This window comes from Scyliorhinus torazame, chromosome 5 (genome assembly GCF_047496885.1).
Source record: "Scyliorhinus torazame isolate Kashiwa2021f chromosome 5, sScyTor2.1, whole genome shotgun sequence".
NCBI lineage: Eukaryota > Metazoa > Chordata > Chondrichthyes > Carcharhiniformes > Scyliorhinidae > Scyliorhinus > Scyliorhinus torazame.
Window position 1 is genome coordinate 101,612,977 of NC_092711.1, and position 19,193 is coordinate 101,632,169.

Below are 19,193 nucleotides of genomic sequence, written 5' to 3' on the forward strand. Positions count from 1 at the left end.
CAAAGGTAAACATTAACAAATGCACTTGCAAACCCGAACGAACACAATAATGTAGACATGAAGACAAATACTATCTTGGGAAATGAACACATATATGTGGACACAGATGCATGGACACGAAGAGGCACACACAGCGACATGCATTTAATCGATAAACTAACATTAACAAATTCACAGTGACACACATAGGCGCAAATGTTAACAGACATGCAGAAGCACACAAATATATATGGCAAAAACAGACGTTACCACATAAGTCCAAGGGGCGGCACAAATTGCCACTGTGGTTAGCATTGCTGCCTCACAGCGCCAGGGCTATGGCCTTGCATGACTGTCTGTGGGAGTTTGCACATTCTCTCCTTGTCTGTGTGAGTTTCCTCCGTGTTCTCCGGTTTCCTCCCACAGCCCATAGATGCGCTGATTGGGTGGATTGACCATGCTTACTTTGCCCATTAGTGTCCAAAGATGTGCAGGTTAGGTGGGGTTACAGGGATTGGACAGGTTAATCGGCTTAGGTCGGGTGGTCTTTCGGATGTTCGGTGCAGACTCGATGGACCGAATGGCCTCCTTCAGCCCTTTCGGGCTTCTATGAATAAACAATTTAACAGGATCATACGGTCAAAAATATTAACATACACACAAATGGAAACTCGTCTGCGTTCAAAAAGTCATTATTGCAAATCCAGACACATAAACAGAGGTAAATGCAAAGATCAATTTGTAAACATATATCAGCACAGAAACACAGTAACGAGAAACACATAATTCAAATTATACATGTTCATTGCTAGGCTACCACAATGCGCACACACAGATGCATGAATATATCCATCAATCCTCATTAGAATGTTTCCGACACTCATTAGAACTCATACAAACACAAGTGCAGAATAATGCAAATGAAACGATACTGATGCATATTAGAGAGAGAGATAGAGAGCGAGAGAGAGAGAGAAAGACAAAGGGCAATATCAGAATTCTGACGGACATTTTTCACAGCAACATTCGACAACAATTGGCGTTAAATGACACTGATGCGCAAAACCCAGATAACAGATAACAACTGATTTTATTTAATGATATACCAACCATTTCCATCACACAAAAAAGCATGCGTGAAACTCTGTTCGAATAGCTCTATTCACTGTCTTGTCTTAAGTAGTGATCTGAAACTATCATTACGGTGACCATTATTAATGTATAAACCTTCTTCTGTATCTCACCATAATATTCCCTGATGATAGACCATTTAACAATTGATTCACAATGAAGTTGCACCTGAAGGTGAAGAAAAAATACATGTTTGAACACAGATGTATCATTGTTTGCTGTTACTGCTTGTTTTGTGAGCCAGCGCCTGTAGATATTGGAAGATGCAAGGTTACAGGATGTTCCTATATGTGCTACATTTGATCCAGCAGCAACAAGAGCGGGACTCATTGCAGCGTTTTGATGGGTCACCCAGATCAGTTCAAGGGTCAGTGAAGATCTGTGCAAGGGAGGCAGAGGCGTAGCGGTATTGTCACTGGACTAGCAATCCAGAAACCCAGGGTAATGCTCTGGGGACGTGGGTTGGAATGCCACCAGAGCACATGGTGGAAAATGAATTGAATAATAATCTGAAATTAAAATACTAATAACGACCATGAAACAATTGTTGATTGTTGCAAAAACCCCACCTGGTTCACTATTGTCCTTCAGGGAAGGAAATCTATCATCCTTACGTGGGTCTACATATGACTCCAGACCCACTGAAATGTGGTTGACTCTTAAACTCCCTCTGGGATGGGCAACAAATGCTGACCCAGCCAGCGACACCTACATCCCACGAACGAATCCAGAAAATCTGCAACAGGATAATAGGTTCCATGCACATAAACTGCTGCTGTCAATCACGAGAAGCTGAGTTGACAGGCTCAAAACTAGGAAGGCAGAACCACAGGCAAGTGGACTTAATATATGTTAGAGCACACGCCGAACCTCCACATCTTTGGATTCTAAGTCGGAATATAAGTTGTGAGTAGGATATACAGAGGAACAGGTGGCTATAGATAGGTTAAGTGACTGTCGTTACGACCAGAGAATATAATGGTAATTGGGAAATTGTCAAATATTTGAGGAACAAATTAAAAATAAGCATATTATCGAAAGTGTGAGAGATTTCTCACAACAGAGATTTCTGTTTTTCTTCGAGTATGAAATGCAAACTGTTAGTATGCAGTTACAGCGAGTAATCGGAAAAAAACGAATATAATGTTATCATGTGGGTAATTGAATAGAAAAGTAGCGAGGCAAAGCATCAGTTTTACAGAGCATTTGTGAGATCAATTGCGCACAATCCTTTGTATAAGGACGGGAGTTATCCTTCCCTAGAATCGGTTCATGGTCATAACTAGACTTTTAATTTCATATTTTTATTCAATTCAAATTTCACCACCTGTCATGGTGGGATTCAAACCCGGGACCGCAGATTACATTCCTGGTTTCCTAGCCCAGTGACAATACGACTACGCCACCCCCGCTCCTTGCTGAAGGAAGGATGTAAGTTCTATAGAAGCAATGTTTGCCAGAGACTACCATGAATACCACCGGTTATTTTATGATGAAAGTTTATATACGCTAATGTTATATGCACTGGAGATTAAAAGCATAAGAAACAAGTTAATTGAAACACATATAATCCTGAGGTGGCTTGACATGGTCGATGTGGAAAGGATATTTACTCTTCTGGGACAATCGGGAACGAAGGTCACTGTTCAGATATAAGAGGTCGCCAATTTCAGGTAGAGGTGAGGGGGATTGTTTTGTCTCTCAGAAAGTCGTGAGTCTTTGGTACTCACTGCCTCAAAAGCCGATAGAAACGTAGTCTTTGAATGTCTTTGATACAAAGATAGATAGATTCTTGAGAAGCAAGGAGTAATACGTTTATTGGATTAGGCAGGAATATGGGGGTGAGGATAGAGTCAGATCGACCATGATCTCATTTAATGGCCGAGCAGGTGGTCGGGGTTAAGGGACCTCCGCCAGTTCCCAGGATGCATAGCTCAGGAGAAGACCTGGAGAGCTGAAAAGGCAGCAGATGTGTGGTGGCTTCCTGATGCGCGTCGAGAAGCCAACGGTTACCCTTTGGAAACATGGCGATCTTCTATATCTGGCTGAGAGTTGGTGCTGGAGTTTAGCCTCAGGAATCCAGGGGAACGTTGTCGCAAGAAGTGTGATTGAAAACCTGGCAGGTGAGAAGTCGTGGAAGCAGTCCGAGGGATTTACACAGTAACTTCATTGCAGTGTTAATGCGAGCCTACTTGTGCCAATAATAAAGATTACTGTTATTAGAAGGAGCGATTTTTAAAGGCAATTCAGAGGTTCGATATTTGGAAGAGAATGCTCGATTTCCCTCTTGAGGGGAGATAGTGTGAACCAGTATTGTGTAACACGTAATTAATAAGGCCGCCTGGCTGTGTTGTGCAGGGTTCTGTGGAATCTATGTTCGTCGCACCGACCATGCATTGTGCAATTTTATGTGTTCAACTGCAGATTACCTGTTAATTCAAATGTGCCATGTGTTGATTCTGAATGTTTTTGATTAAGATAGGTATTGCAAATAACCACACTTCTTTGACTTTGTGGAGTGATGCTTAATTTGTTTGTGCAAAGACTGTGGGTTTTTATGGCTTGGGGTGTACATGGGATAAGAAACTTTGCAAACTTTAAACCGAATCATACCAAAACCCTGGTGGTCTGATCTCGGATCATAACAGAACATATTTATAGAATACAGCGGTGGTATTAAGTATTAGGTATGTATTGATAAGAGAGATTAACTTAGCATGTTGATACCGTTTGAAAGTTTAATTATAGAACAAATTGCATCTTAAGGAAACTAAAAGAGGAAGTAGAACACCATTTGGATTATAACCGACTGAAATACATTTCCACTTTCCCATCTCCGTAGACATTACAGGCCACATCTGGATTGAAGACGATGGGGATGATAATGGTAATATCGGGACAACCGCTTCCACATTCATCACCCTGTTTGTCTTCAGCATATTCTATAGCACAGCAGTCACTCTGGTGAAGGTGAGAAGATTCAATCCATTCACTCTACCATCTGTCCACATTTCTACAAGTTTCATTTAAAAAGAAATTAGATAACTGCAACGGATCACTAAATATCTGCTTCATTCTATTATTTTTCATACAGATCGAGTGATCAGTTGACGTTCGGCCGCCGTTCATTTTCCTCAGTGTTTATAGGCACCTCTGGATTACAATAATAAACATATTCTCTTGATCACTCTTAAAGAAAGCGGTTTTTATTTGATGATGCCAGGTCTTTTTGTGAAGAGAGAAACATCCTGCTGAAGTTTTCCATTTTGCACATCCAGAATCTTCGGAATCATACCTGTGTTTTCAGCAATATTCAAGTCCGGTGTGACCAAGCGACTGTTTGGATTCGTAATCTGTAGTTGAAAAGAATCATGAATTGGACCTCTTGCGTGATTTTGTTTTGTTGTTCATTTTTACGGCACGTCGGTTTTGCTGGCAAGGCCACCATTTGTTGCCCAACCATAATTGCCCTTGAGAAGGTGGTGGTGAACCATCTTCTTGATCCGTTACAGTCCATGGGATGCAGATTCACCCACTTTGGTATTGGGGAGGGAGTTATCGTTATACCGTTAACGTAACTTAGATTTTCACTTTAGTTTCAGTTAATGTGCTAATAAATAGCTGTTCTCACTCCTGTGCTCAGATGTTTCTTCCTTTTATGTCGCAGTTATATGTGCTCCCTGGTATGTTACAGGTGTAGATAGTGCTGGCCGCTCAGAGCCCATGTGTTCATTTCTCAATTACTTTCTAAGCTGTTGTATCCTCTTTGTGAAAGTTTGAAACAGACGTTCTCCCGAACATACTCTGTATGAATTTGGCAATAAAGTGTTACATTAATTAACTTCAAATTCTTTGTATTTCTTTTCCTACGGTTCCTCCCCAGCTCTCTAGTTTCCCTATTAAAGCACCCACCCCCGCCTCGCCTCCCTCCCTCGCGCACACACACACTGCTGGATCATGGCGGCCCATCACTTTCACATGATTTTATCAGAAAATGCATAGGCAGAATGACCACACAGCCAGAAGAACCTCTCTGAACTCTCTCATATGATTATTCGTCAAATTCGCATGGCAGGTTCTTGTAAAGAGCAACACACTGATCCATTGCAGCCCTATACAAAACGGAAATAGGAAAATTGAAACTGCCTGTACACTGTCGCAGTCAAACGCTTACGGTGCAGGCACAGCATGGGTTTAAATAGAGTTACGCGGCTGTAGACTGTGCCAGCATACATTCCCAAGGCACGTTCAAGTTACCCGGAGTTCCAATTTACCCATTTGGGTTGTTGGACACCCTCAGATCTAATATCAGCAGGGTTTTAAGAACATAAGAACTAGGAGCAGGAGTAGGCCATCTGGCCCCTCGAGCCTGCTCCACCATTCAATGAGATCATGGCTGATCTTTTGTGGACTCAGCTCCACTTTCCGGCCCGAACACCATAACCCTTAATCCCTTTATTCTTCAAAAAACTATCTATCTTTATCTTAAAAACATTTAATGAAGGAGCCTCTACTGTTTCACTGGGCAAGGAATGTTGTCATTTATCTCAAGAGGCTTGGAATATAAAAGCAGGGATGTACTTCTGAAACTTTATAAAGCATTAGTTAGGCCCCATTTAGAATACTGTGAGCAATTTTGGGCCCCACACCTCAGGAAGGACATACTGGCACTGGAGCGGGTACAGCGGAGATTCACACAGATGATCCCAGGAATGGTAGGCCTAACATACGATGATCGTCTGAGGATCCTGGGATTATATTCATTGGAGTTTAAGAGGTTGAGGGGAGATCTAATAGAAACTTACAAGATAATGAATGGCTTAGATAGGGTGGACGTAGGGAAGTTGTTTCCATTAGCAGGGGAGACTAGGACCCGGGGGCACAGCCTTAGAATAAAAGGGAGTCACTTTAGAACAGAGATGAGGAGAAATTTCTTCAGCCAGAGAGTGGTGGGTCTGTGGAATTCATTTCCACAGAGGGCGGTGGAGGCCGGGACGTTGAGTGTCTTTAAGACAGAAGTTGATAAATTCTTGATTTCTCAAGGAATTAAGGGCTATGGAGAGAGAGCAGGTAAATGGAGTTGAAATCAGCCATGATTAAATGGTGGAGTGGACTCGATGGGCCAAATGGCCTTACTTCCGCTCCTATGTCTTATGGTCTTCAGTCAATTTATTTGACTTTCAGCCAGAATATTAGCCCCTATAAATGGGCTGGAGTTTGTTATCAGCAGAAAGAGACCCAAATGAATATGGTTCAGTCCTGAATGTGAGGAACAGCAAAATCCAATCACTGTGGTTACTTGTGGCCTCGTTGGTGTCTCAGCAGGTTGGGTGAAGTAGTGAATCCCTTCCCACACTCTGAGCAGGTGAATGGTCTCTCCCCAGTGTGAACTCGCAGGTGTGTGGACAGAGCGGATGACTGAGTGAATCCCTTCCCACACTCGGCGCAGGTGAATGGCCTCTCCTCTGTGTGAATTCGCTGATGTACAGTGAGGTGATATGATCGTCTGAACCCAGTCCCGCAGTGAGAGCACCTGAACGGTCTCTCGTCAGTGTGAACACGTTGATGGCTCATCAGATCCCCAGAACTTTTATAGCACGTCCCGCAGTCTGGACATTTAAACGGTCTCTCATCAGTGTGAACTTTCTGGTGTCTCAGCAAGTGGGCTGAAATAGCAAATCCCTTCCCACACTCTGAGCAGGTGAACGGCCTCTTCCCAGTGTGAATTCGCTGGTGATTCTGCAGGTTGGATGAATCACTGAATCCCTTCTCACACTCTGAGCAGGTGAATGGTCTCTCCCCAGTGTGAATTTGCTGGTGTCTGGACAGAGCGGATGACTGAGTGAATCCCTTCCCACACTTGGGGCAGGTGAATGGTCTCTCCCCAGTGTGAATTTGCTGGTGTCTGGACAGAGCGGATGACCGAGTGAATCCCTTCCCACACTTGGAGCAGGTGAATGGTCTCTCCCCAGTGTGACTGCGTCGATGAGTTTCCAGCTGGGATGGGTAAGTGAATCCTTTCCCACAGTCCGCACATTTCCACGGTTTCTCCTCTGTGTGACTGCATTTGTGGCTTGTGAGGTCTGATGGTCGATTGAATCCCCGTCCACACACACAACACGTGTATGGTTTCCCCGCACTGTGAACGATGCTTTTTCCTTCCATGTTCAAAGTACGATGATATTCAGGATATGATAAATTGAGGACTCTGTCAGATCCTGATGTGATGTTTGGTTTGTGTTTCTGGACTTTGAAGCCTGCCCTTCGAACACCCTGTGAAACTGATTTAAAACAGAAAATAAGGAGTGAGAGAACCCACAAAAACACAAAGGCAGGTTGTGAAATTGAGCGGAATGAATCTGGTCATTTGTGGGGCCGGCACTGGGAAAAAGTGACCATGAAAACTGCTGGATTGTCATAAAAACCTAACTGGCCTCTTTGGGAGGAGAGAGAAAGAGGTGAAGAGGGATTTAGTATATCTACAAGTCATACTAAAGAGAATAGTTGACAACGCAAATTCGACCTTGAGCTTCATAAACAGTAATATTGACACCAAAACTATGCTTCTGGTGGCATGGTGATTAGCACTGCTGCCTCTCAGCGCCAGGGACCCGGGTTCAATTCCGGCCTTGGTGACTGTCTGTGTGGGGTCTGCACTTCCTCCCAGTGTCTGCGTGGGTTTCCACCCGGTGTTCAGGTTTCCTCTAACAGTCCAATGAAGGGAAAGTTAGGTGGATTGGCCTTGATAAATTGCCCCTTAGTGTCCAGGGATGTGCAGGTTAGGTGGGGCTATGGGGTTACAGGGACAGGGTAGGAGTGTGGGCCGAGGCAGGGTGCCCTTTCAGAGAATCAGTGCAGACTCAATGGGCCGAGTGGCCTCCTGCACTGTAGGAATTCTATGATTCCAATTCTATTCGATGAATCTTTATAAAGCTCTGGTCACCACTTTTCAGGAAGGATCTGAAGGTTCTTGGAGAAGGTGCAGAGGAGATTTACCAGAATGGTTCCAGCAAAGGAGGTTGAGGGGAGATTTGATTCAGGAACTCAAGATTGTGCCAGATTTCTATCAGGTGTACAAAGAAACTCTGTTTCCATTCACTGATCGTCCAAGAACTAGGGACAAAGATGTAAAGTTTTGGGTAAAACCTGGATTGATCTATATAAGATCCTGAGGGGTTTTGACAGGGTGGATGTGGAGAGGATGTTTCCTCTTGTGGGGGAATCGAGAACGAGGGCACCACTGTTGCAAAATAAGGGGTCGCCCATTTCAGATGGAGATGAGGATTTTGTATTCTCTTGAGGGCTGTAAGACTTTGGAACTCGCGTCCTTAAAAGGCAGCGGAAGCAGAGTCCTTGAATATTTTTAAGGCAGAGCTGGATAGATTCTTGATGAGCAAGGGGGTGAAAGGTCATCAGGGGTAGGCAGGAATGTGGAGTTAACGTTAGAATGAGATCAGCTGCAATCTTATTCAATGCTGAGCAGGCTCGAGGGGCCGAGTGGCCTGTTCTGAGTTTGTCTGTCAAAGGTACGGGAGATATGAGGTGATATGAGATTTATGTTTTTACACAGCGAGCGTCAATGACCTGAAACTTGCTGCCTCTGAGGGAGTTTGAAAATAGACACAATGAACAATTTGATTTCAAAAGGAAATTGGATAGACATCTGAGGGAAATAAACCTGCGAGGATACAGGGATAGAGCAGGAGAATGGGACTGACTGGATTACTCCAGAGAGCTAGCATGGACTCAATGGGCCGAATGCCCTTTGTGCCATCATGTCTCTGACTCCTTTGTGTAATCTAGTTTTGTAATTTAACCCCAGTGGGTTCAGATATCACTCAGGTAAATCTGTGCTACACTCCCTCCGAGGCCATTCTATCCTTCCTCAGGTTTGTTGCCCAGAACTGAACACAGTTCTCCAGGTTTGATCTAACCAGGGTTTGTGAATCTCGGGGCTTTTCCAGTCACACTGAGACCTGAAATGTTCCCTCACAGACAGAACAGTCAAACCTTTTACCTTCCACACCCAGATGCTGCTGAAATTCAGGTTCTGGTGAATCGAGTGACTCTGTCAGATCGCGATGTGACGTTTGGTTTGCTTTTCCCGTCTGTTAAACCTCTACTTCCAGTATCCTGTAAATTTACAGAAACCTCACTGTCAGTTTAGGATAGAAATTCACAACATTCTCTCCTCGCCAACTTTGATTAAATGTATTCCTGGAGGTTTGATCACATGATCTGCCCCCATCCTCCAGCCATTAATCGGTCAACACACCCATCCTTGTGACACACTGCCTTCCTCGGCCAATTGGGAAGCAAAATGACTCATTACCTTACAGGACAGTTACTGTCCTAACGATTTTCCAGACACCCAGGTATGAATCTCACGAACGCAGGGAGTGGAGTTGGTGCAAACTCAGACTGGAGCAGCTTCGGAACAGTAAATATAAATAACTTACCTCAGGGATTCACGGCCTATTCGGCAGGGAGCGGATTTGGCCCGAATCCGGGGAGGAGGAGCTTTGAACAGCAAATATAAATAACTTACCTCAGAGTAAAGCTGATTGGCTTGTTGGGAATCTGTTCTAAATTTGAGAAACTGGAGTAATTAACTAAGTAGGGAGTAACTCGGAGATCAGTAACTAGGAGATTGCTGTTTATATCTATAATCAACGATTTGGATGAGTATGTACAAGACATTCATAGAATTTACAGTGTAGAAGGAGGCCATTTGGCCCATCGAGTCTGCACCAGCTCTTGGAAAGAGCACCCTACCCAAGATCAACACCTCCACCCTATCCCCATAACCCAGTAACCCCACCCAACACTAAGGGCAATTTTGGGCACTAAGGGCAATTTATCATGGCCAATCCACCTAACCTGCACATCTTTGGACTGTGGGAGGAAACCGGAGCACCCGGAGGAAACCCACGCACACACAGGGAGGATGTGCAGACTCCGCACAGACAGTGACCCAAGCCGGAATCAAACCTGGGACCCTGGAGCTGTGAAGCAATTGTGCTGTCCACAATGCTACCGTGCTGTTGGGGCTTGGGTCACTGTCTGTGCGGAGTCTGCACATCCTCCCCGTGTGTGCGTGGGTTTCCTCCGGGTGCTCCGGTTTCCTCCCACAGTCCAAAGATGTGCAGGTTAGGTGGGTTGGCCATGATAAATTGCCCTTAGTGTCCAAAATTGCCCGTCGTGATGGGTGGGGTTACTGGGTTATGGGGATAGGGTGGGGGTGTTGACCTTGGGCGGGGTGCTCTTTCCAAGAGCCGGTGCAGACTCGATGGGCCGAATGGCCTCCTTCTGCATGGTAAATTCTATGACATCTATGACATGATCAGTAAGTTTGCAGATGACACTAAAATAGGTGGTATTGTCGGCAGTGAGGAAGGTTATCAAAAATTGCAGCAGGCTCTTGATCAGCTGGGAAAGTGGGCCGAGAAATGGCAAATGGAATTCAATACAGATAAGTGTGAGGAATTGCATTTCAGAAATCAAGGTAGGGCTTTCACAGTGAATGGTAAGGCCTGAGGGTGTATCATGGAACAGAAGGATCTTGGAGTTCAGGTGCACGGTTCTCTAAAGGTGGAGTCACAGGTAGATAGGGCAGCACGGTAGCATAGTGGATCACAGTTGCTTCACAGCTCCAGGGTCCCCAGTTCGATTCCCAGCTGGGTCACTGTCTGTGCAGAGTATGCACGTTCTCCCCGTGTCTGCGTGTGTTCCCTGGTTTCCTCCCACAGTCTAAAGATGTGCGGGTTCGGTGGACTGGCCTTGCTAAATTGCCCTTAGTGTCCAAAAAAAAGGTTAAGTGGGAGTTACTGGGTTACGGGGATAGGGTAGATAAGTGGGCTTGAGTAGGGTGCTTTTTGTAAGGGCCGGTGCAGACTCGATGGGCCGAATAGCCTCCTTCTGCACTATAAATTCTCTGAAGAAGGCTTTTGGCGTGCTGACCTTCATCAGTCAGGGCACTGAGTATACAAGTTGGGAAGTTATGTTGCAGTTGTACAGGACGTGGGTGAGGTCGCACCTGGAGTATTGTGTTCAGTTTTGGTCGCCTTGCTGTGGGAAAGATGTTATTAAACTGGAGAGAGTGAAGAAGAGATTTACAAGGATATTGCCAGGACTCAAGAGACTGAGTGAAAGGGAGAGATTGGACAGGCCAGGACCTTTATCTTTGGAGCGTAGGAGACTGAGGGGTGGTCTTATCGAGATGTATAAGATCATGAGAGGCATGGACAGGGTGAATACACTCAATCTTTTTCTCAGGGTTGGGGAATCGAGAACTAGAGGGCTTTGGTTTAAGTTCAGAGGGGAAAGAATTAATGGGAACCTAAGGAGCAATGGTTTTACACAGAGGATAGTACGGAATGAGCTGCCGGAGGAAGTAGTTGAGGCAGGGACATTGACAACATTGAAAAGGTATTTGGACAGATACATGGATAGGCAAGGTTCGGAGGGATGTGGGCCAAATACAGGCAAATGGGATTGGCTTAGATGAGCTTTTTGATTGGCATGGACCAGTTTGGGCTGAAGGGCCGGTCTCCGTGCTGTAGATTCTATGAACTCCAAATCTCTTTGGACATCCACTATACTTAACCTCTTTCCATTTAGAAAGTACTCAGTTCTAACCTTTTTTGGTTCCAAACAGATAACCTCACAATTGTTTACATTGCCACAATCTTGCCCATTCACCTTGTCTGTCAATATCTTCTTGCAATTTAATGCAAGAGTTAAGTGGGAGTTACTCTATGATGCCACCGAACTTTGTATCATCAGCAACACAGAGGGGCTGGTTTAGCACACTGGGCAGGCCAGCAGCATGGTTCAATTCCCATACCAGCCTCCCCGAACAAGCGCCAGAATGTGGCGAATAGGGGCCTTTCACAGTAACTTCATTTGAAGCCTACTTGTGACAAGCAATTTTCATTTCATTTATTTCACAGTGCAGAAGAGGCCCTTCGGTCCATCGAGTTTGCACTATCACATGATAAACATGACCCACCTACCTAATCCCATTTACCAGCACTTGGCTCATAGCCTTCAATGTTATGACGTGCCAGTCTTCATCCAGGTACTTTTTTAGAGGATGTGAGACAACCGTCTCTACCACCCTCCGAGGCAGTGCATTCCAGACCCTCACCACCCTCTGCGTAAAAACATTTTCTTCAGTACATGTGTCAATAAATCTAACCCCACTCTCTGTTGTCTGTTGGTTAGCCAATCCTCTATACAAGCTAATATATTATCTCTCAACCCCGTGGGATTTTACCTTATTACCTTTTATGTGACACTTTATCAAATGAATTCTGGGAGTCCAAATACATCTACAGGACCCCATTATCCACTTGACTTGTTACATCTTCCAAGAACTGCAAGAAATGAGTCAAACACGATATACCCTTCACAAAACCACGCTGACTCTGATGGATTGCAGTTTGACTTTCCAAATGTCCAGATACTGCTTCCTCAATAATAGATTCTAACAGTTTTCCAACAGACTTTAAACTAACTAGTTTCCTACTTTCTGCCTTTTTGACCTAATCCAATGACATTGGAGATTTTCTCAGTGACCCTCAGTCACCATCACTGAAACGAACTTTAAATTCCAGATTTTATTAATGTAATGTCCCCAGAACATTCTCCTGTCTCTCTGGGTGACTAATGCAGTGACATTGTCACTGGGTCAGTGTCTCCCCCTGGTCTCTGTGAGGTTGTTTGTGGAGAGAAGCCGGAAGTGGCGGACAGTGAGAGTGGAGAATGTTCATTGTTCAGCTCTGGGGCCGCACTCGGGATTTGTAAACCCGCCCCCAACACTGACCTCTCACCTGACACCTCATAATTCCCGGACAATGATTGACGGCATCACGCGACCAATAGGAGAAGAGTGGACGGGTCCGGGAGGGGACTGGTCCTCCAGCCAATCGGAGTGAATCAGGGGCGGGACTGAGCCGAGTGAAGCATGCGCAGTGTGATTAATGGCGACGCAGAAAAGTTTCTTTCTCGGATCCACAATCCGTGAAGGTGGGAATGGCGGGACGGAGGGAGATCATGCGGGTTGTTAGGCACGCTTCGTAAACATGTTATATAAACTGAACATCTGACAAAATAAACCACCGGTACCTGGGGATCTGAGCGGAGGCTGCAGCTTTGTTACAGACTAGACTATGCACCCGCCATCTTTATTTGGTACTGGCAGCGGTGCGCATGCGCTTTCGTTATTTGGCTCACTGGCAGTAGTGCGCACGCGCACCCGCACCCACCATCTTTATTGGGGCACGAGCAGCAGATCGCAGGCTCAGTCGCCATCATTGTTGGGGGCAACATTTTTGTAATGTGTCTTCATGACAGACTTTCACTCTGAGTTACAAATTCTTATTTATGGGGCAGAATATATGCCGAGGGCAGTGACAATAATTCGAATTTATATTGTGACTTGAACAGAATATAACTTTTGAGACTCAGAGAAACGTTACAAAATAACAATTGACACTGAGCCACATGAGGAGATATTAGATTTTAAGGAGAATCTTAATGGAGGAAATTGAGTCGGAGAGTTTTAAGGAGGAAATTCCTGAAATTGAGGCCTTGGCAACTCAGTAATGGTGGAGAGATTAAAATCGGGAATTCTCAAGTGGCTGGAATTAAATGAATGCAGAGATCTCAAAGGGGTGTGTGTGGAGGAGATTACAGAGATCAGGATGATCATTACCATGGAGGAAAAGAATAAGAAATTTAAACTTCTGTGTGCCTTTTAAAAGGAAGCATTTGCAGATCAGTGGGCACAGGGGCTGGTGTGAGTAAGCACATGGGTAGCAGAGTTTGGGATGGGATGGAGGGGGTTGTTTAATGTTGCAGTCCGGCTGCGAGTGCGTTGGAATAATTTGGTTAAGTGGTAACAGAAGAATGGATGATGGTTTCTGCAGCAGATGAACAGAGACTAAGGTGGAGTCGAGCTGTGTTCCTGAGGTGGAAATTGGCAATCTTGGTGACAGTGTGGATATGTGGTCAAGAGCTCATCGAGGGGTGAAATATTTCACCAGGGTTGTGAACAGTCAGCTTCAGCCTCAGACATTGACAGGGATGGAATTGGTGGCAAGGGACTGGAGTTTGTAGCGGGGATGAAAGGGAATGGGTTCAGGCTTGTCAATATTTAAATGGCGGAAAGTTCTGCTCATCCAGCCCTGGATGTCAGACAAGTTCAACAGTGTGTGTCTTGGAAAGGAACTTGCAGGTGGTGATGTTCACATACATCTGCTGTCCTGCTCCATCCAGGTGGTGGAGGTTAAGGGTTCAGGAGATTCTGTCAAATTGTGATTCAGTTGTTGGTCCATTGCTTGCTGTTACCCTCACTCCTTTCTCACTCTCTCCCTTTCCATCAATCTTTTTGATTTTCTCTCTCCCCCACTCCCTCACTCGCTCTCTTTCTCTCACTCTGTTTCTCATATTAAATTCTCTAGCCCAGAGGGTTGTGGATGTTAATAATAATCATTATTGTCACAAGTAAGCTTACATTAACATTGCAATGAAGTTACTGTGACCATCAGTGAATATATATAAGGCTGAGATGGTGAGATTTTTGGTCTCTCAGGAAGTCAAAGGACAAAGGGAGCTAACGGGAAAGTGGAATTGAAGACTGAGATCAGCCACAAATGTGTTCAATGGCAGAGCAGGTTCGAAGGGCCAAATGGTCTTCTGCTCCTATTTCTTGTGTTCTTGCAGAGGCCCAAATCTTGTGTGGGCTCAGACCGGGTGGCAGGTTCCCTTCCCTGAAGGACATTAACAAACTAGTTCACTTTTCACAAAAGGTTCAACAGTTTTCGTAGTCACTTTCCCAGTGCCGGCCCCACAAGTTACCAGATTGATTCAGCACAATTTCACAACCTGCCTTTGTGTTTTTGTGGGATCTCTCTCTCCCTTTTGTTTGTTTTAACTCAATTTCACAGGGTATCAGCAGGGAAGGATGTGCAATTGGGAAACTCCAACCAAATACCACATCAAAATCTGACTGTTGTATAACTGATCGTAACCTAAGTATCATCAGATTTTGAAAATGGAAGGAAAAAGCACAGTTCACAGTCGGGAGAAACCGGACACGTGTTTTGTGTGTGGACGAAGCTTCAGCCGATCATCTGGTCTGTCAAAACACAAGCGCAGTCACAGCTTGGAGAAACCATAGAAATGTGGGGACTGTGGCAGGGCGTTCAATTACCCACCTGACCTGGCAACCCAGCGACACATTCACACTGGGGAGAGGCCTTTCACCTGCCCCGAGTGTGGGCGTGGATTCAGTCAGTCATACAGCCTGTTGATGCACCAGTGAGTTCAAACTGGGGAAAGGCCTTTCACTTGTCCAGAGTGTGGGCATGGATTCACTCAGTCATCCCAACTGCTGACACACCAGCCGATTCACAATGATGAGAGACCTTTTAAATGCAGAAAATGCGGAAAGTGCTTTAAAGATTCTCGGGAACTGGTGTCCCATCAACATGTTCACACTGACGAGAAACTATTCAGGTGCTCCGACTGTGGGACTTGGTTCAGACGATTATCTCACCTCACTCTACACCAGCGGATTCACACTGGGGAGAGGCCATTCACGTGCTCCCAGTGTGGAAAGGGATTCATTCATTCAGGCAACCTGCTGAGACACCAGTGGGTTCACAAGTAACTGCTGTGATTGGATTTTGCTGTTAATCACATCCAGGACTGAAGCATGTTCATTGGACTCGGGTTGGACTCATATTTATAAACGCTAACCCAGTTATAAGGGATAATATTCTGGATAAAAGTCAATTATTTAACACAAGTGTGTCGAATCTTTTAACATCCCATCACAAGTTAGTTCTGTTTGAAGGTCTCTCCCTCGCCCGTCTCCTCCATCCTCACCTCAAGTGTGTGGAGTTCATGAAGCTTCTTTCTCACTGAGATTGAGACAATCTGATGAGCTGCCTCTGCTGCTTTCCTCTCTACCAATGGGCCAAATTGTCTCGAAAATTCCACCTGGTCTGAGCTCTGAACTCCTCTTTCTCCAGTTTCTCTCCTACCCTCTATCTTCATCAGAGCTCATCTTCTCCATTAGACCTGCCTCCTGTGCCAGGGTCCTGGGTTCGATTCCCGGCTTGGGTCACTGTCGGTGCGGAGTCTGCACGTTCTCCCCGTGTCTGCTCCCAGGGTGTTCCTGTTTCCTCCCACAAGTCCTGAAAGACGTGTTTGTTAGGTGAATTGGACATTCTGAATTCTCCCTCTGTGTACCCGAACAGGCGCCGGAGTGTGGTGACTAGGGGCTTTTCACAGTAACTTCATTGCAGTGTTAATGTGAGCCTACTTGTGACACTAATAAAGATTGTTTGATTATTACTATTTAACCACATTCTCACAAAACTACTGACCATTCACCTTCTCCATGTTGTGTGATATTGTTCATAGTTCTCTCTCTTCGTCCTGTCGCTCATCTTTAAATGCACCATCATCACCCATCCTAAAACAATATTTAACCCCACCATCATTGCAACTACCACATCAAAACCTCCCTTTCCTCTCCAACTCCTTGTACTCGGTGTCCCCCAAGGATCTACCCTCGGCCCCTCCATTTTCTCATCAACACGCTTCCAGTAGGTGACATCATCCAAAAGCACCGTGTTAGTTTTCACATGTACACTGACGAGACCCAGCTCTCCCTCACCCCCATCCCTCTCCATTCCTCCACTGTTACTCAATTATCAAACTGCTTATCCCATATCCGGTACTGGATGAGCAGAAATTTCCTCCAATTAAAAATTGGGAAGATCAAAGCCATTGTCTTCAGTCACCATTACAAATTCCGTTCCCGAACTCCCGAGTCCATCTCTCTCCCTGGGAACTGTCTGAGGCTGAACCACACTCTGCACAATCTCCGTGTCAGATCTGACCCCAAGATGACTTTCTGACCCCATATCCACACCATCACTAATAACAGATATTTCAATCTCCATAATGTCACCTGTGTCCATCCCCACCCCAACTGCTGCTGAAACCTCATCCATGCCCCTGTTACCTTTAGACTTGATAACAGACAAACTCTGTCCTCTCCCCGATCCGATTAGTTTCCAGTGAGTCGATTCTGTGGAATGGAATGTCTTATCAGCGTTTCCACGGTGACCTGTCTGCAGTGAAGGAATGTCTTATCAGCGTTTCCACGGTGACCTGTCTGCAGTGAAGCGCCTGCTTGAGTTTATAACTCAGACTAAACTTCTCTCTCCCATAACACACATTATATCAGACATTGGATGTCAATGTATTTCAGCCATGTTTTGTTATATGTGGCGGACCCGGTGGGGGGAATGTCGGAGATGATGTGGATTCTCAGGGAGTTTGGGGATTTCTCTGGGTAGAAGATCAATATGAGGAAGAGCGAGTTGTTCGTTGTTCACCCAGGGGACCAGGAGAGGGGGATTGGTGAGCTCTCACTAAAAAGGGCGGAGAGGAGTTTCAGGTACCTGGGGGTCAAGGTGGCTAGGAGTTGGGGGGCCGTGCATAAGCTTAGCTTCACGAGACTGGGGGAGCAAATGGAGGAGGAGTTTAAGAGGTGGGATGTGCTAAATCTCTCCCTGGCAGGTAGGGTGCAGTCAGTTAAAATGACGGTGCTCCTGAGGTTTTTGTTCCTGTTCCAGTGCCTCCCCATCCTGATCCCTAAGGCCTTCTTCAGGCGGGTAAATAGGAGCATTATGGGGTTTGTGTGGGCGCAGAAGACCCAAGGGTGAGAAGGGTGCTCCTGGAGCGGTGCAGGGATAGGGGGGGGTTGGCGTTGCCTAACCTCTGTGGGTATTATTGGGCAGCCAATGTGGCGATGATGCATAAGTGGGTGATGGAGGGGTAGGGGGCACCATGGAAGAGCCTGGAAATGGCGTCCTGTGTGGGCACGAGCCTGGAGGCGCTGGTGACAGCGCTGGTGACAGCGATGCTGCCGCTTCCTCCAACGAGGTATACCACGAGCCCGGTGGTGGCGGCTACCCTCAAAATTTGGGGGCAATGGAGATGTCACAGGGGGGAGGTGGGGGCCTCGGTGTGGTTCCCGATACGGGGGAACCACCGGTTTGTCCCGGGGCGAATGGACGGAGGGTTCCTGAGTTGGCACAGGGCAGGTATTAGAAGGATGGGGGACCTGTTTGTGGATGGGAAGTTCGCGACCCTGGGTGAGCTGGAGGAGAAGTTTGGGCTTCCCCCGGGGAACACCTTCAGATATATGCAGGTAAGGGCGTCTGTTAGGCGGCAGGTGGTGGAGTTCCCACTGTTGCCGCCACGCAGGGTCCAGGACAGGGTGCTTTTGGGGGTGTGGGTTGGAGAGGGGAGGATCTCGGCAGCGTATCAGGTGATGCAGGAGGAGGAGGAGGCCTCGGTGGAGGAGCTAAAGGGTAAGTGGTAGGAGGAATTGGGTGAGGACATCGACGAGGGGACGTGGGCGGATGCCCTGGGGAGGGTGAACTCTTCCTCCTCTTGCGTGAGGCTCAGCCTCATACAATTTAAGGTGCTGCACAGGGCTCACATGACCGTGGCAAGGATGAGCCGGTTTTTTGGGGGTGAGGACAGGTGTGTTAGGTGCTCAGGGAGCCCAGCAAACCACACCCACATGTTCTGGGCATGCCCAGCGCTGGAGGACTTTTGGAAGGGTGTAGCGAGGACGGTGTCGAGGGTGGTAGGATCCAGGGTCAAACCGGGCTGGGGGCTCGCAATATTTGGGGCGGCAGAGGACCCGGGAGTGCAGGAGGCGAAAGAGGCCAGTATTCTGGCCTTTGCGTCCCTGGTAGCCCGGCGTAGGATTCTTCTTCAGTGGATGGATGCGAGACCCCAAACGTGGAATCCTGCATCAACGATATGGCGGAGTTTATTAAATTGGAGAGGGTGAAATTTGCCTTAAGGGGATCGGTGCAAGGGTTCTTCAGGCGGTGGCAACCGTTCCTAGACTTCCTGGCAGAGCGTTTGGAGATGGTCAGCAGCAGCAGCAACCGGGGGGGGGGGCTGGTTCGTTTTACTTGATTGGGCGTGTATATTTGCTTTTGTGTTGCTGATGGCTGTTAATTTATTATTTGTGTATCTGG

The 19,193-nt window shown here is 46.3% G+C and overlaps 2 protein-coding genes across 5 annotated transcripts in view; one reads left to right on the plus strand and one right to left on the minus strand.

The window, feature by feature from the left end:
• LOC140419227 (uncharacterized) overlaps positions 1 to 19,193 on the plus strand; it is a 408,534-nt gene that overhangs the window by 377,608 nt on the left and 11,733 nt on the right. The window lies entirely within an intron of this gene.
• LOC140419238 (uncharacterized) lies at positions 126 to 13,308 on the minus strand. 4 transcript variants are annotated; one of them, XM_072503052.1, is made up of 4 exons: positions 13,240 to 13,308; positions 9,128 to 9,243; positions 6,410 to 7,391; positions 126 to 4,463 (listed from the first exon to the last, which is right to left on the minus strand). In XM_072503052.1, the coding sequence occupies exons 3-4, from the start codon at positions 7,273 to 7,275 to the stop codon at positions 4,424 to 4,426; spliced, it is 906 nt and encodes a 301-aa protein (XP_072359153.1). In that variant the 5' UTR covers positions 7,276 to 7,391; positions 9,128 to 9,243; positions 13,240 to 13,308; the 3' UTR covers positions 126 to 4,423. The 4 variants fall into 4 exon arrangements, 1 of the variants encoding a protein (XP_072359153.1); XR_011945641.1 differs by lacking the exon at positions 6,410 to 7,391; XR_011945643.1 differs by lacking the exon at positions 6,410 to 7,391 and having other exon boundaries at positions 9,121 to 9,243.

Bases quoted from the DNA above. Each gene is read 5' to 3' on its own strand.
- LOC140419238 (XM_072503052.1), bottom strand. From the start codon at position 7,275: ATGGAAGGAAAAAGCATCGTTCACAGTGCGGGGAAACCATACACGTGT. The intron at 4,464-6,409 runs GTAACCACAGTG...TTTCAACTACAG, and splicing joins AGACACCAACGAGGCCACAA to ATTACGAATCCAAACAGTCG.